At 38.0% G+C, this 16456-nt stretch overlaps 1 protein-coding gene across 10 annotated transcripts in view; it reads left to right on the forward strand.

The window, feature by feature from the left end:
* Positions 1-16456, forward strand: part of CADPS2 (calcium dependent secretion activator 2) — a 545582-nt gene that overhangs the window by 226657 nt on the left and 302469 nt on the right. For all 10 annotated transcript variants that reach the window (XM_070466441.1, XM_070466414.1, XM_070466410.1 and 7 more), the window contains exons 5-6: positions 4756-4992; positions 10510-10631. In XM_070466441.1, the coding sequence (XP_070322542.1) occupies positions 4756-4992; positions 10510-10631 (359 nt within the window). The remainder of the gene's footprint in view (positions 1-4755; positions 4993-10509; positions 10632-16456) is intronic.

Raw genomic sequence — 16456 nt, forward strand, 5'->3', positions numbered from 1 at the left:
ATAAATAGAAAAACAGAGAAAAGAGAAGTTGGGTAACAGGTGGCAGTATGTTGTGAGAGCCAAGCCAAGAGACGCTTGAGAAGGATTCTCCAGATGAAGACATGGGATGATGATGTGAATTAGGGGCTAAAGAGTTAAATTCATACAAAGGGCGGAGGTTGAAAGGATAACACACCTTGTTACTATCCTCTGCATACCTGGAGAGTCACTGTGTGATTCCAGAGATTCAAATGTGGGATTTAGGCTGGAAACAAGTGGCTTGAGGGTTTTGGAAGCTTTAGGAAGAAAAATTGTTGTTTAGTCACAAAGTCATGTCCAACCCTTTTTGTGACCCCATGGACTGTAGCCAACCAGGTTCCTCTGTCCATGGGATTCTCCAGGGAAGTATACTGGAGTGGGTTGCCATTTTCTTCTTGAGGAGCTCTTGCAGACCCAGAGATTGAACTTGAATCTCCTGCATTTCAGGCAGATTCTTGACCACCGAGCCATCAGGAAAACCTCGGGAGAAAAATGCTTTCCCCCAAATCCTACCCTGTGTTGGAAGCTGTCTAGAAGGGCATTGCTTTTCTTGAAGAACTGAGGCTAAGAGAGAATCCGGAGAGATGTGCCTGGCACTGTGGGAAGGACTCTGGACCTGTGATCTGCATTTCTGAATTGTCTCTTTGTGTTTAGATTGTACCTGAGCTGTTCACACTGTCCCAAGTTCTTCTCCAAGGGTCTGGCTGGATATGTGATAATTGAGATGAATTTCCAGGGGGGTCCAGAGTAGGATGGAGAGTTCTTAGGTTCATGTCTGTGGAGAAGAATATGTTTGTACAACCTCTGGGCTGAGTCAGAGGAGCGAGGTCAGTGCCACACACCAGCAGCTTCTCTTTGAGGGGACCCTACTGATTCCATCATAAATGTTGATCAAGTAGAAAAAGCGTGAAGAAGGAAGGAATTGAAGCCAGTGAGATTGGAATGAACCCTCAAAATATAATGTCTTTTGGTAAATAGATGTTTAATTGCTTTCTACTTTGTTTCACCAAATTGAAGCCACCTTCCTAAAATATAAGGCTGTTTGTAATTTACTGACCTTGTTGTCTTAGATCTCTACCATAATCCTTTGAACCCACAAGGGTAGATGATATAATGAATTTATTTTATAGACAAGGAGATTGAGGTTTAGCCAAGATTACTTAATAAAAGACCTCAGATATTGGCCTTTGGACTCCAGAGCTTGGGTTTGTTTTTCTAGGCCCTGATGCCTCTTCAACCTCATAAATCCAGAAACGTGGTTTATTCATAGTTTAGAGTTGGCAATCAACTATTAGGAACACCTATCATACTTGGTACCTATTATTACAGGAAATCCACATGGAACAATGAGAACTAGTGTTTTAAAGATCTGAGTGGAGGGTTGAATCTGTTCTTCCTGCACAGGCAAACTGTAGCAAGGATATCAAGTCAGTCAATCATAAAGGAAATCAACCCTGAATATTCATTGGAAGGACTGATGCTGAAGTTGAAGTTCCAGTATTTTGGCCACCTTATACAAAGAGCCAACTCACTGGAAAAGACCCTAATGTCAGGAAGGTTGAGGGAAGGAAGAAAAGGGAGTGACAGAACATGGGATGGTTGGATGGCATCACTGACTCAATGGACATGAGTTTGAGCGAACTCCAGGAGATAGTGAAGGACAGGGAGGCCTGGTATTCTGCAGTCCATGGGGTCACAAAGAGTTATCAATAGAACAACAGCAACTATTACACTTCACAACACAATACAGTAGCATTGAATCCACAGGGCAGAAATCTGTTTCAAGAGGTATAAATATTTTTTTCTTGTTTCTTTTTTTCTTATCATTTTTATTGGAATATAATTGCTTTAAAATGTTGTGTTTGTGCTGTACAACAGCGTGAATCAGCCATATATATACATTGACTTTGGCTAAAATTATGCCTTTTAGCCAAGGCATAATTAGGAAGTAGTGATAGGAAAAATGTGGTGGACTGGGCCAGAAAGACCTGTGGATCAAATCCATGTTTGCTGTTTCCTGGATATATAACATAAGGAACTTATTTAACCTTTTGGCCCCTGAACTTCTCTGTTCATAAATGCAGTGAATAAATATTGAACACCTTATTAAAATAATCAGGTGTTATTTTAGGCATTTGGGATACATCCAGACAGATGTAGTTGTCTCAGGATAACATCAGACAAAAGTATCCCTGCCATGTCCTCAGAGAGCTTACATTTTGTTTGGGAGAGACTTGCAATAAGCAGCAAACATGCTATGTAACAAAATTATGGAAGGTGATCATTTGCTATTTAGAAAATAGAGAAGGTGGAGTTGGGAATATGGGAGTGGAGGAGGGTGTTGACAATTTCCAGTCAAGTGATCAGGGTCTGCCAGTCCTTGGCAGTACTATCTTTCTAGTACATCAGGCGTAAAAACTTGGAATCATATTTGACCCTTTTTTTGCTCATGCCACGTTTGTCAGGAAATCCATTTGTGCCTCTCTTCAGAGTATTTCCTAAGCCTGACAGTTGTCACCATCTTCATCCTGCCACTCTGATCCATGCTTCTTCTACTGGAAAGTGGAGAGCCTTAAAGAGTGACTAAATTTGAATAATGGAAATTTTATGGAACAGATTTTTTTTTTTATGTACATAATGTGTTAGGGCTGGTAATGAGCTAAGCTGTACAGAAGACCAAATTAGAACACTAAAATGGTTTATAGGAACAACTCACAGTTAAGCTACAGAATAGTGCTATTTCTGATGCTGTTCTAATTTAAAAGATCAAATTTAATATGTACATTTGGTTTTGTTTCCAAGAAAGAGGCAGGCTAAATAAAGTTTAAGAAATACTATCAACAAACCTCAAAGCTTTAAAACAGAGTTGTTGTTTTTATTCCCCCAGAGAGAAAAAGAAAATCTAGTATAGTCTATTTCCTGTAAAGTTTGAAAATGCTGATACAGTCGGTGTGATTTCTGCCAGTCTCTTCCTTGAGGTATTTTTAATGAAAGCTAAATAAGAATAGGTTTTTTTCATGTGCTGATATTACATTTTCCATGAAATAATACCTTGAAAATTTAGGGAAAATAACCAGTACACCAAAACTGTCACACACATGATGTATCTGCCTTTTACTTTCCTAAAATATTTCTAAAAGGCAAAACTGATGGTCATACAAATATAAAATGAATAAACAATGATTGTACTCAGTGTATAATTAATGAGCAAACTAGATAGATATTAGAACCTAGTCTGAAGAGCATTTGAAAAGTAGGTGTTTTTAGGCAAAGTTAAGATCCAAGTAAAACCCAGTAAAAGTGATTAATTTCCAACAAGGATTTAAACTATAATCGTTGGATTGTCTTACTCACCAGATGCACATTACTTATATCATCACCAGGCAAAATTCTATAAAGTAACATGTGGCTTCAGCCATCTGGGATCTTATATCAGTAGTAAACAGTAAATTGGGGCCTTCCTTGGTGGCTCAGGTGATAAAGAATCCACCTGCAATGTGGGAGACCTGGGTTTCATCCCTGGGTTGGGAAGAACCCCTGGAGAAGGGAATAGCTACCCACTCCAGTATTCTGGTCTGGAAAATTCCATGCACAGAGAAGCCTGGCAGGCTACAAACAGTAAATTAAACTTGAGACATTTACCCTGCATGAGCCTTGGATGTTTTTTGCTCACATATGGTATTGAAAGGATCTATTCTCTCACCTTTTTGCTAATATCTAAGTTTTGGCTGCTTTTTATGATAGCTTTTAAAATTAGTTCACAAATGTAAAAATGCTTTTATGCTTTATTTTTTTTCCTCTTTTGCATGTACTGAAAAACTATCCAAATGTTATTCCCCACCTCCATCCCCAAAAGAAACCAAGTTATTACGTAACTGAGTAGCTGTGTGTTTTTTTCTGAGGATGCAAACTTACTATGTGGGAATGTTGCTTCAAACTATAGAGGAATATTAAAAGGCCACTTAAGAAGCTTTCTTGGGAAAGTTAATAATGGATGTAGATATTTAATAACTATGATAATACATTTGCAGTTTTAATATTGGTTATATGTAAATTATTTTAAAAGAAATATGTCAAGTTTAGGTTGGGAGGAAAGGAAAACAGGTGGTTTGAGGCTCTGGGATTGACTCATGAGGTAGTACCAGATGTTCCTTTCCAGCCCATGAACAAACTGGGGCGAGAGAGTCAGATGAGGTACAGGTTGATGAACATGCTCTGGATGTGGTCCATTCACTCTGAAGATGAGGTTTAAATGATGCCAAAGAAAGCGGTGGTAAAGGCATTGATTTTCTGGAGCATCAGGCAGTCATCTGAATGACGGCTACTTGAGGCCATCACTCCCCAGCCCATTTTGTACAGCTGTCATCCCATCGCTGGTGGCTCAGATGGTAAAGAATCCACCTGCAATGCAAGAGTTGTGGGTTCATTCCCTGGAATGGGAAGATCCCCTGAAGGGGAGGGCATGACAACCCACTCCAGTATTTTTGCCTGGAGGATCCCCATGTACAGAGGAGCCTGGCAGGCTACAGTCCATGGGGTCACAAAAAGTCAGACATGACTGAATGACTGCACACAGCACAAGGCTTTTAAAGCCTGGAGACTAACGGATCAGGTAAATGCATTATATTTAGTCTCACAGTTTCTAAGACAGTCAAATATATGTACATAATATAGTGTTTTATGATAAAATTGAGATCCGACTCGTGTAACATTGTTATCTTAATAATTATGTTTAAGGAAAGACGATTCCCCAAGTTTATATCAAAAGAAATGGAGAGCGTGTATATAGAAGAATTGCGGTCTTCAGTGAATTTGCTAATGGCCAATTTGGAGAGTCTTCCGGTTTCAAAAGGCGGCCCAGAATTTAAATTGCAAAAATTAAAACGTTCCCAGAACTCTGCCTTTTTGGACATAGGGGATGAGAATGAGATTCAGCTGTCAAAGTCCGATGTGGTCCTGTCATTCACCTTGGAGGTAAGTGCCTTTACCCCATGTTCACTTCTGACAGCGTAAATGAGGCTGCAGGATAATTTCTGCTGACCTTTGTGATAACATTTCAAATTTAAAGCACCATAATATATTTTAAAGAGGTAAAATTAGTCTTCATTGGCTAGACAGTCAGATTGTGAATGCAAATTAATGCAAATTGTCCTTTAAACATAATAGTTGTGTTAGGGTTAAATAATAAAATAATACAAGCTTTGAGGCAAGTCGCTTGGTGCCAGCGAGGCCAGTGTAAGTTTATTGGTAGAAGAAGTACTGAAACACACTTGAGTAGAAATAGGATTTAAAACATATAATTGAATTCTCTGTAATTTGAAAACTCCTTTCAAGCTTTTGGTTATCCTTGTTGTTAATCTACTTTGACGATGAGAATCAGATCACATAAACCAGCTATAATGTATAATATTACAAAAGACACTCCTTGGAAGAAAAGTTATGACCAACCTAGACAGCATATTAAAAAGCAGAGACATTACTTTGCCAACAAAGGTCCATCTAGTCAAGGCTATGGTTTTTCCAGTAGTCATGTATGGATATGAGAGTTGGACTATAAAGAAAGCTGAGCACCGAAGAATTGATGCTTTTGAACTGTGGTGTCGGAGAAGACTCTTGAGAGTCCCTTGGACTGCGAGGATATCCAACCAATCCATCCTAAAGGAAATCAGTCCTGAATACTCATTGGAAGGACTGATGTTGAAGCTGAAACTCCAGTGCTTTGGCCACCTGATGCAAGGAGCTGACTCATTTGAAAAGACCCTGATGCTGGGAAAGATTGAAGGCGGGAGGAGAAGGGGACAACAGAGGATGAGATGTTTGGATGGCATCACCGACTCAGTGGACATGAGTTTGCATAAACTCCAGAAGTTGGTGATGGACAGGGAGGCCTGGCATGCTACAGCCCATAGGGTCACAAAGAGTCAGACATGACTGAGCAGCTGAACTGAACTGAATGTATAATACTGAGCACTATAGATGATGAGAAGTAAAGACTTCCTTTCTGGGACTTGCAGTTTCCTTTTAGGTACAGTAAAATTCTTTTTTAAAAAAGCAAGTATGAATATTGTATGTTTAAAATTGTGTTCCCCAAGACTGCACAATTTCATCCCTTGTATACAAAGCAGTGGAAACCAAAGATATCTGATCACTGACTGCTGCTGCCGATCCCTGTGGATATTTTTCATGATGCATTTCCTCAACTGCTCATCTCTGTATATAGGTTTTTACACAACATCCACACATATACTCGAAATATCTAGCTTAAATTTATAGCCTCTCAAAAATTAAAGCTTGTAGCTCTTTTCTTGCATTGTTCTATTCTCTCTCTGCTGGGGCCCACTATTGCTATTTGAGTCTGCTTATTAACAAAGCAAAGTATGTAGTCTTAGGAGGTATAGTTTTAGATTAGTTTGTTTATAGTTCTTAAACTTGGCTTGTTACCTTTATGGCAGAGAAAACAAATGCTTCTGTTCCTTCCTCCACTTATTCAACTTGAAATTCAAGTTTGAGAAGACAACTGCCTCTCTTTTTTCACTTCCAGCCTAACCTTTCCTTTGTAAATTAATAGGTTAAATTTAGCATCAGAGTAGAAACAGATTTTCTTCTGACTCCAAACTCAGTTCCGGGATTAGCTAATAACTTTACCAAGTAGCTTTGCTCCTGGGTTTCTTCTTAATCTCTTTAACCTCATAACCTAAGATTGTTTAATTTGAATCTAAGTAGTATCTCAGGTATAAAATTTCCCGTTCATTCCTGAGTCAGGTTTCCTATGGACTTAAATGAAAAGTGCCAACTCCTTGTTTTCTTAAGGTTTTGTACAAAACAAAATCAGTTATTTAATGACAGTCTAACTTTTCCTACCAAGAGTTTGGCATTTAAATTCATTAATGATAAAAATAATGTAATGTTTAAGCATACCATTATTTCTATAAGCACGCACAACTGAAAACAGTTCAAAACACGTTATCTTTTCTCTATTGTTTAAAAATCTTACACCATTGTAAATAATTAGCTTTTATGAATTCTCTCTCCCTTTTGAAAACAAAATTATGCTCATGAGTTCATTTTTCTATGAATTGTTAGTCTGCTCTTTATTGCCAGTGTATTCAATAGGGCTGTTCAGTTAACAATAAAATGGTGTTAGGAGGATAATATGAGTTAAAACTTCATTTAGCCATGGTCTAAGAAGCTTCCATATTTTTATAATTATTTTGACATGCTCTGTTACTATGTCTATGTAAGACAGATATTTTCCTGTCATAGCATAGTACAGACATGTTCCATAGTGCCTACAGTATTTTAAATAGGAGTCGTGTCTCAGAACAAATTGAAATCACTTTGAAGGGCAGACTACACCATGCTTGTCTGTGGAACTCCAGGGGGAATGGATTAGGTGCCTCCTCCAGCCCCTGGACCTCTGACCTTTGCCTAGCTAAACTGAATAATTATCCTTCGCCCATTTTCCAGGCTTCCCTCATCCGACACCAGATTTCAGCTTGAGAAAACTCTGAAAGGCAAGCAGTTAATCCATTTTAAGGGTTTCACATTTCATCCATCAGGTTGAGTCTATCCAGCGGAGAAGGAATTTTTTTTCTCCTAGAAACAGAAGTCCCAGTCTAAAGAATAAGTGCAGATTTGAAACACTGCTCAAATTTTATCATCTCTGTAAAATTTCTATCCACTCATCCCATCTCCCACCACAGCACTTAACATAAAATTCAGTGACATTATTCATTATCTGGTTTTCTTGACTAGAATGTAAACTAGGAAGTTAAGGTCTTTTTTTCTTCCATTTTGTTTACTGAGGTATTCTAAGAGCCCAAAAGAGTACCTGGCCACTCAGTTGACGCGATAACTGTTTTTTGAGTTTTTTGAGTTAGGGATTTTAATGGTATCAAAAATCAGCCATTGGCCTCGCAAGATTACTTTTAGGTCTCTTCATTCATGAAGCTTTCAGAGAGAATTATAAAGCAAAAGACAAGCTAGCTCACAAAACACTAATCTATACAGTGGTATGTCAAAATTAAATAGTCAAGTGAAGTTAGGAAAATGCTCATCCAGGAAGTTACGAGTCTGTATGTTGTCATACAGAAATGATGAAATGGTGTCAGTGGCATGAATATAGTTTTTTGTTGGTAATAGGGCAGCAGACCCCATGACCTTCTCTGTATCTGAGGTACTTTTATGGTCCCCTGTTCACCAGACTGCTCAGCTTCCTCTTACTACAACCTGAACATGCCTGAGTTGCCACATGACTCTGTGAATGGACAATGTCTTATTCAGAAACATGTTATTTCATATTTTGTACATGCTTCCCTTCTTTATGCTTCTAGAATAACTTTGTTTTATCCTTATTACATCATTCATCTAGAGATCTGGGAAGAGAAGACAGAACACAGATCAGTTTTATTTTCTGCAGTTTCATTATCAAGTTTTGCTGGGAATTGTTTGAAACAGTTACCTAAAGTTAGAGGAGATGATGGTCCATGGAATTATTAGCTGCTTTTATCCTTCATAATTGAAACTAGCCTGTGCTTTTCAAATTCCTTTTGGAAATCAGATCTGCAGAATATTGTTGTTTTATTTACTTATATGTATGGGCTTCCCCAGTGTCTCAGCGGGTAAAGAATCTGCCTGCAATGCAGGAGACACAGGAGATGCAGGTTCTATCCCTGGGTGGGGAAGGTCCCCTGGAGAAGGACATAGAAATCCATTCTCCATTCTTGCCCAGAGAATCCCGTGGACAGAGGAGCCTGGCGGGCTCCATGAGGTCACAAAGAGTCAGACACAACTGAGAAACTAAGCAGGCACGCATGCATGGATTCACAATAGAAGTTACATCTTTTGAAAGTGGCGGTCCTGCAGGATAGAACGTTCCCAGCACAGATGGGAGCGTTGTTTTGAAGGGCAGAAGACTTTCACAAGTCCTCTGTTTTAGGTTGTCCTGTTTATAATATAGCTTGTAGTAGATGTAATGGAAATAATGGTAAGCAGATGCTTCCTTTGTTCTCTCTTGCACTCTGGCTATTATACACAAAACAGAAAGAGATGCAGGACAGATATAATGTGAACTTGTGCCATCAAGATTTCTAGATTTATCTAGTGTACTCAATTCTGTTTCATGCTTGGTACTTCATCTCAGCTTCCTTGAGTGTTAGAGAGACTGTGAACACTGTTACTATTATCTATTAATTCTCGTAGTGTGTTTTCATTGTGTTTCTTTTTATTCACATGTTGGTATGCATTTCAGTGTCACAAAATGATAAAAGCCTTGGCTGAAGGAAGAAAATGCTTCTGAGTTTGGCTTGTATTTTTGGTGATCAGTTTCCCATATTTTTTTTATGTAAAAACAAAACAGTAGGCATTTGTATTTACAAAAAATCTTGTACCAGAACTAAAAGGAATAAAAGTTCTGTTAAGATGATTTATTTCTTTGAGACCTTTTTGCCTCAAGGTTCATATCATAACTCTACAAAAGGTATAATGATTTAGTGATGTATTAAAAAATCAATAAATGATACATACATTTTTAGTGAACATTTTGGTAGCTACATGTCATGAATGCTGTTAATATTGTTTGTACATATACAATAGCAGATCAATAAAATATACATATGTATTTTATATGTATATGAATTCCATTGAATATGTTTTGTGAATGTTGAGAATTTAGAAAAATTCATGATGCAAATTTTTTTTAAAAGGCTATAGTAAATAATATTCAGCAGTATTCATATTTTATGTGTATATCCAGTGAGAATGTTAGGTTACAATATTTTAAGATTGGCAGCCTTTTATACAAAGATAAAAAGCACACTTGTAAAGTATGTTTCCCTTCTCCCCAGGAGTTACGAATATATAAGCTAATATCAGTCTTTCTACTCTTTTCCAGTAGACTTTATCACATTAATGGATTGGGAAAATATTTTTCCTTGTCTGGTTAATAGTAAGATATTCTTGGAAAGTTATATTTTTTTTATATTTTCATAAGATATACATTGGCCATAAAGAAAATTCGTTTGTAAATGCTGATAGTCATATAAATAAGTGAGTATAGACATTTTCTGATGCCACGTATTGATTATCTGTGAATTGGTATGATGGTGACAGTGTCTACCAGTTACCTTATATGGAATTCAACCTGTATTCTTGTAACACATTCACTGAATTTTCATCATTCTGTTTTGCCTCATGCACACTGGCCAAAATTGTTTCATAGGATCTGAGTGTATATCTCACTTCATTGTGGCTCATATCTAGAGACTTTAACTTAATTGCTGGCAGGAGATGCATCTTCAGATACCAGACTTTTTCCAAATGTTATGTACTATACCTTCCATGAATAAAGATGGATTATAAAGAAGATAAAATACCATCAAGGTTGTCAGATAATTATATCAATTGGTCAGCCTGCTTGTAGTTCATTCTGTTGTCTCTGTTGCTAAATGTTGTCAATTTGACAAATCTGTGAAACATTTTTCTTGTCTTTAGATTGTCATAATGGAAGTGCAAGGTTTGAGGTCAGTCGCTCCCAATCGAGTTGTTTACTGTACAATGGAAGTGGAAGGAGGAGAGAAACTGCAGACAGACCAGGCGGAAGCCTCAAGGCCACAGTAAGCCCACTGGGAAAAAATGTGTTTTCGTTCCCTCCCAAAGAAACGTGCCGTATCGATTTGCAGAATTGTATGGTTTTGTACTCTGAAACTGTTAGTTGGCTACCTTTGTCTCCACTGTGTCACAATCAGTGAGTGCCTTTCTGAATAATGAGGCTGTAATTAGAGCTGTCGCAGAAGCCCCTGTGTAGTGCAAACAGGAAATCCAGCATGCATATGTGAAACTAATTATTAGGCAATTAAACGTTTTGTCAGTCATTCGTAAGGAAACGTGTGTTATGTGTTATTTAAAAGATAGTGCTCGATTCTATTTCAGTTGCTAGCAATATAACCTATAGCTTTTCCACCTCAGTGGCGGTGCTGAGGTAGATGGTGTGGGTGATGTCTTGGGATGCTCCAGTGAGTAGGCTTGAGTTAGAGAACCAGTTCATGACTAGTGAGCAGTCACTGGAAATGCTAACGCTGTTCATTGCTGGCAGTTTTATGTTTCGGATGCTGGAAATGAGTGTAATTACGTTTGGAAAATATTCTGTTTAACTAATTTCACACTTGCAAAACATCACAACCTCTGGTAGAAATAACCTTACGTTGGCCAGAAGAATTCAAATGAAGATCCCCTGGCCTTAATCTGCACATTGCCTTTCAATAACATTTTTTTGTTCTATTTAGATTTCATTCAGAATTTCTTTTCAGGACTTGGCATTTTTGCCTTATTATGGTGTCCATATGTAGAGTCCTCATCCAGGACAGCCTCTGAACTTCTGGCTAATCACTGGCTAAGCACTGGATAGACAGAGATGAATAGGAAACTAATTTTTCTTAGAGCAGACGGAGTCAAGGAAGGTATACAGAAGATTATGTGCAACAGGGCAGTTGTGCACAGTGTCACAGGGTTGAGAAGAAGCAATCTGAAACTTCTCATCCTGCCTTACAAAACCCTACAGGTCTACCCCTGGCCAGTCTCTCCTTACCTCCGGGACCTCACCTTGCCCCTCTGTCCCTCTGGTCAGTCACTCTCCCACCTCCCTGGACCTCATGAAGTTGCTCACACCTCTCAAGCTTCTCTTGTCATGACACTTGCTTTTTCTTCTGCCTGCAGTGACTTTGCCTCTTATCTTTTTAAAGCTGGATCCTTAGTATTGAGAAATAATCCCTTGCTGAGCACAATTCAGTCCCTCAGATAACCCATTGCTAAGCTGATATTTTCTGACTCATCACTTTATAATTTTTAAATGAGTGGTTTCTCATCCGTGTATTTTGTATTGTTTCCCTTCCTCTGTCCTTTTTGGAAAAAAAAAAAAAACCTTTTTGGCTGCACCAGGTCTTAGTTGAGGCACACAAGGATCTTCAGTCTTCATTGCAGCATGCATGATATTTTTTGTTTTAGTTGCAGCCTGTGAAATCTAGTTCCCCAAGCAGGGATAGAATCCGAACCCCCTGCATTGGGAGTGTGGAGTCTTTGGCCCTGGACCACCAGAAAAGTCCTTCCTCTCTCCTTTTGAACAGAGCTCTTGTCCTATCGATCTTATATCCTAGTACCTACTAGACACTTAGAATTTACTAATTTGCCTGCCTAAGCTTACTTTTATGCCTCGTCATAGTAAATATTAAATGATGTTGTATCTATTCCTGCAGCCCAATAGAATTGACTTATAATGTGACAATGAAGTGAAAATAAGGAGGATAAATAGCTTTTTAAGAGGTTAAAACCTCTTAAGAGGAGGCTATGTGAGATGGAAAGGGAGATTGGAACCATTTCCAGGAGGGCATATGGAGTCAAGAAAGAGGTTTGGTATTTATTTTAAAATATTGGCTGTTTTACTATATTCACAGTGTTATGCAACCACTGTCCATTCTAAAACATACTCATCACCTCAAAAAGAAACTCTCTTTTTAAAAAGCTTTATTTATTTTTTATTACTTGGCCATACCATGTGGCCTTTTGGATCTTAGTTCCCCTTCATGTTCAGTCTCTGTTTTGTCCAACTCTTTGCAACTCTGTGGACTGTAGCACGCCAGGCTTCGCTGTCCATCAGCAACTCCTGGAGCTTACTCAAGCTCGTGTCCATCAAGTTGGTGATGCCATCCAACAATCTCATCCTCTGTTTTCCACTTCTCCTCCCACCTAGTCTTTCCCAGCATCAGAGTCTTTTCAAATGAGTCAGCACTTCGCATCAAGTGGCCAAAGTATTGGAGTTTCAGCTTCAACATCAGTCCTTCCAATGAATGTTCAGGACTGATTTCCTTTAGGATGGACTGGTTGGATCTCCTTGCAATCCAAGGGACTCTCAAGAATCTTCTCCAACACCACAATTCAAAAGCATCAATTCTTCAGTGCTCAGCTTTCTTTATGGTCCAGCTCTCATATCCATACATAACCACTGGAAAAACCATAGCTTTGTCTAGATGGACCTTTTTCAGTAAAGTAATGTCTCTGCTTTTTAATGTGCTGTCTAGGTTGGTCATAGCTTTTTTTCCAAGGAGCAAGCATCTTTTAATTTCATGGCTGCAGTCAACCATCTACAGTGATTTTGGAGCCCAAAAGAATAAAGTCTACCACTGTTTCCACTGTTTCTCTATCTGTTTGCCATGGAGTGATGGAACCAGATGCCTTACTCTTTGTTTTCTGAATGTTGAGCTTTAAGTCAACTTTTTCACTCTCCTCTTTCACTTTCATCAAGAGGCTCTTTAGTTTTTCTTCACTTTCTGCCATAAGGGTGGTGTCATCTGCATATCTGAGGTTACTGATATTTCTCCCAGCAATCTTGTTTCCAGCCTGTGCTTCTTCCAGCCCAGCATTTCTCATGAGGTACTCTGCATATAAGTTAAATAAGCAGGGTGGCAATATATAGCCTTGACATACTCCTTTTCTTATTTGGAACCAGTCTGTTGTTCCATGTCCAGTTCTAACTGTTGCTTCCTGACTTGCATACAGATTTCTCAAGAGGCAGATCAGGTGGTCTGGTATTCCATCTCTTTCAGAATTTTCCACAGTTTATTGTGATCCACACAACAGTCAAAGGCTTTGGCGTAGTCACTAAAGCAGAAATAGATGTTTTTTCTGGAACTCTCTTGCTTTTTTGATGATCCAGTGGATGTTGGCAATTTGATCGCTGGTTCCTCTGCCTTTTCTAAAACCAGCTTGAACATCTGGAAGTTCACGGTTCACATGTTGTTGAAGCCTGGCTTGGAGAATATTGAGCATTACTTTGCTAGCATGTGAGATGAGTGTAATTTTGCAGTAGTTTGATCATTCTTTGGCATTGCCTTTCTTTGGGATTGGAATGAAAACTGACCTTTTCCAGTCCTGTGTCCACTCCTGTGTTTTCCAAATTTGCTGGCATATTGAGTGCAGCACTTTCACAGCATCATCTTTTAGGATTTGAAATAGCTCAGCTGGAATTCCATCACCTCCACTAGCTTTGTTCATAGTGATGATTCCTAAGGCCCACTTGACTTCACATTCCACGATGTCTGGCTCTAGGTGAGTGATCATACCATCGTGATTATCTGGATCATGAAGAATTTTTTTGTATAGTTCTGTGTATTCTTGCCACCTCTTCTTAGTATCTTCTGCTTCTGTTAGGTCCATACCATTTCTGTCCTTTATTGAACCCATCTTTGCATGAAGTGTTCCCTTGGTATCTCTAATTTTCTTGAAGAGATCTCTAGTCTTTCCTATTCTATTGTTTTCCTCTATTTCTTTGCACTGATCCCTGAGATACTAGATACTAGACCCTTTATATATATGTGTGTATGTATATATGTTTCACACATGTTTCCTTGCATTCATTCATTGTCTTTTTACTTTGTTGGTAAAGTCTTTTGAAGCATAAGTTTTATCTCATTTTTTGTTGCTTGTGCTTTTGGTGTCGCATCTAAGAATCCAGTGCCAAATCCAAGGTCACATACATTTATTCCTGTGCTTTTTTGCCTATACTTTCATGATTTCAGCTTTTAAATTTCTGTCATTGATCCCTTTTAAGCTAATTTTGGTACATAGTATGTAGGGTACAACTTCCTTCTTTTGTATATGACAGTCCAGTTGTCCCAACACCATTTATTGAAGAAACTACTTGTCCAGTCAATATTCTTGGTACCCTTTTAAAAATCATGGGGTACTCTTATGTACTCTCAATTTTGAAATATTTCCAATGATACATCTATATGTTTATTCTTATGCTAGTACCACATTATCTTGTTTACCATTGCTTTGTATTAAGTTTTAAATTCAGGTGCATGTGTCTTCCAAATACATTCTTTTTCAAGATTATTTTGGTTATTCTGATTTTCCATATTAGTTTTAGGATCATTGTCAATTTCTGCAAAAACTTTGTAAATATTACCAGCTAAGATTCAGATAGGAATTGTATTGAACCTGGGGTCAATTTGGAGAGTATTGCCATCTTAACAATATTAAGTCTGAGGAACATGGGATGTCTTTACATGTATCTGAATCTATAATTTCTTTCAACAGTGTCTTGTAGTTTTCAAGATACATTTTTTACTTCTTGGGTTAAGTTTATTTCTAGTATTATATTCTTTTTGATGTTATTATTAACGGAATTGTTCATTTGAATTCATTTTTGGATTATTTATTGCAAGTGTATAGAAATACAGTTGATTTTTATGGTACTTCTATTTGATGTACCCTTACTGAAGTTGTTTATTCTAATAATTTTTACTGGATTTCTTAGACTTTTCTCTATTTAACATGACATTTGCTAATAATGATTCTTTTACTTCTTACTTTCCAATCCAAATGCTTTTTATTTAATTTTTTGCCTAATTGCCCTAGCTTCTTCAGTACAATGTTAAATAGAAGTGGCAAGAATGGACATTCTTGTATTCTTGATTTTAGGGGAAAAGCATAGTCTTTCATCATTAAACATGATGTTAGCAGTGCCTTTTTAATATATACCCCTTATCTGTTTGAGGAAACTCCTTTCTATTCCTAGTTTGAGTGGATTTTTTTCCATGAGAGAGTGTTGGACTTTGTCAGTTGTCTTCTTTGCTTCGATTGATATGATCATGTGGTATTTGCCTTTTATTCTATCAATATGATACATTGCATTCTATGGTATTGGGGGTGTTAACCCAACCGTGCATTTCTGATGTAATTGCCACTTGGTCATGATATGTAATTCTTATTCTTACTGGTTTAAGTGTTATAGTATCTTGTTGAGGATTTTTTAAATCTATGTTCATAAGAGATTGGTCTGTAGTACCCCTTCTTTGGTGACTTCTGTCTGATCTTATATTGGCCTCATAAAAACTTACCGGAAGGGTGTGAAGAATTGGTATTAATTATTGTTTCTGTATTTGGTAGAATTGCCAGGGGGACCATCAGGGGTTGGATTTTTGTTTGTAGGTCTTTTGTGATGACTAATTCTGATTACATGATGAACCATGATAGCCCTGCTAGGTGATTTTTGTTTGTAGGTCTTTTGTGATGACTAATTCTGATTACATGATGAACCATGATAGCCCTGCTAGGTGATTTTTGTTTGTAGGTCTTTTGTGATGACTAATTCTGATTACATGATGAGCCATGATAGCCCTGCTAGGTGATTTTTGTTTGTAAGTCTTTTGTGATGACTAATTCTGATTACATGATGAACCATGATAGCCCTGCTAGGTCAGGTTCTTGGTGAAAACCTGTTTACAGATGGCCGCCTTCTTGCTGTGTCTTCACATAGTGAAGAGAACCATCTCATTTCTCTTCCTCCTCTTATAAGGACAGCCATATTTTCATGGGTCTCTCCCCACATAACCTCATCTGAGCCCAATTACCTCCCAGAGGCCCCACCTCCAAGTACAGTCAC

This window comes from Odocoileus virginianus, chromosome 1 (genome assembly GCF_023699985.2).
Source record: "Odocoileus virginianus isolate 20LAN1187 ecotype Illinois chromosome 1, Ovbor_1.2, whole genome shotgun sequence".
NCBI classification, from domain to species: Eukaryota; Metazoa; Chordata; class Mammalia; order Artiodactyla; family Cervidae; genus Odocoileus; species Odocoileus virginianus.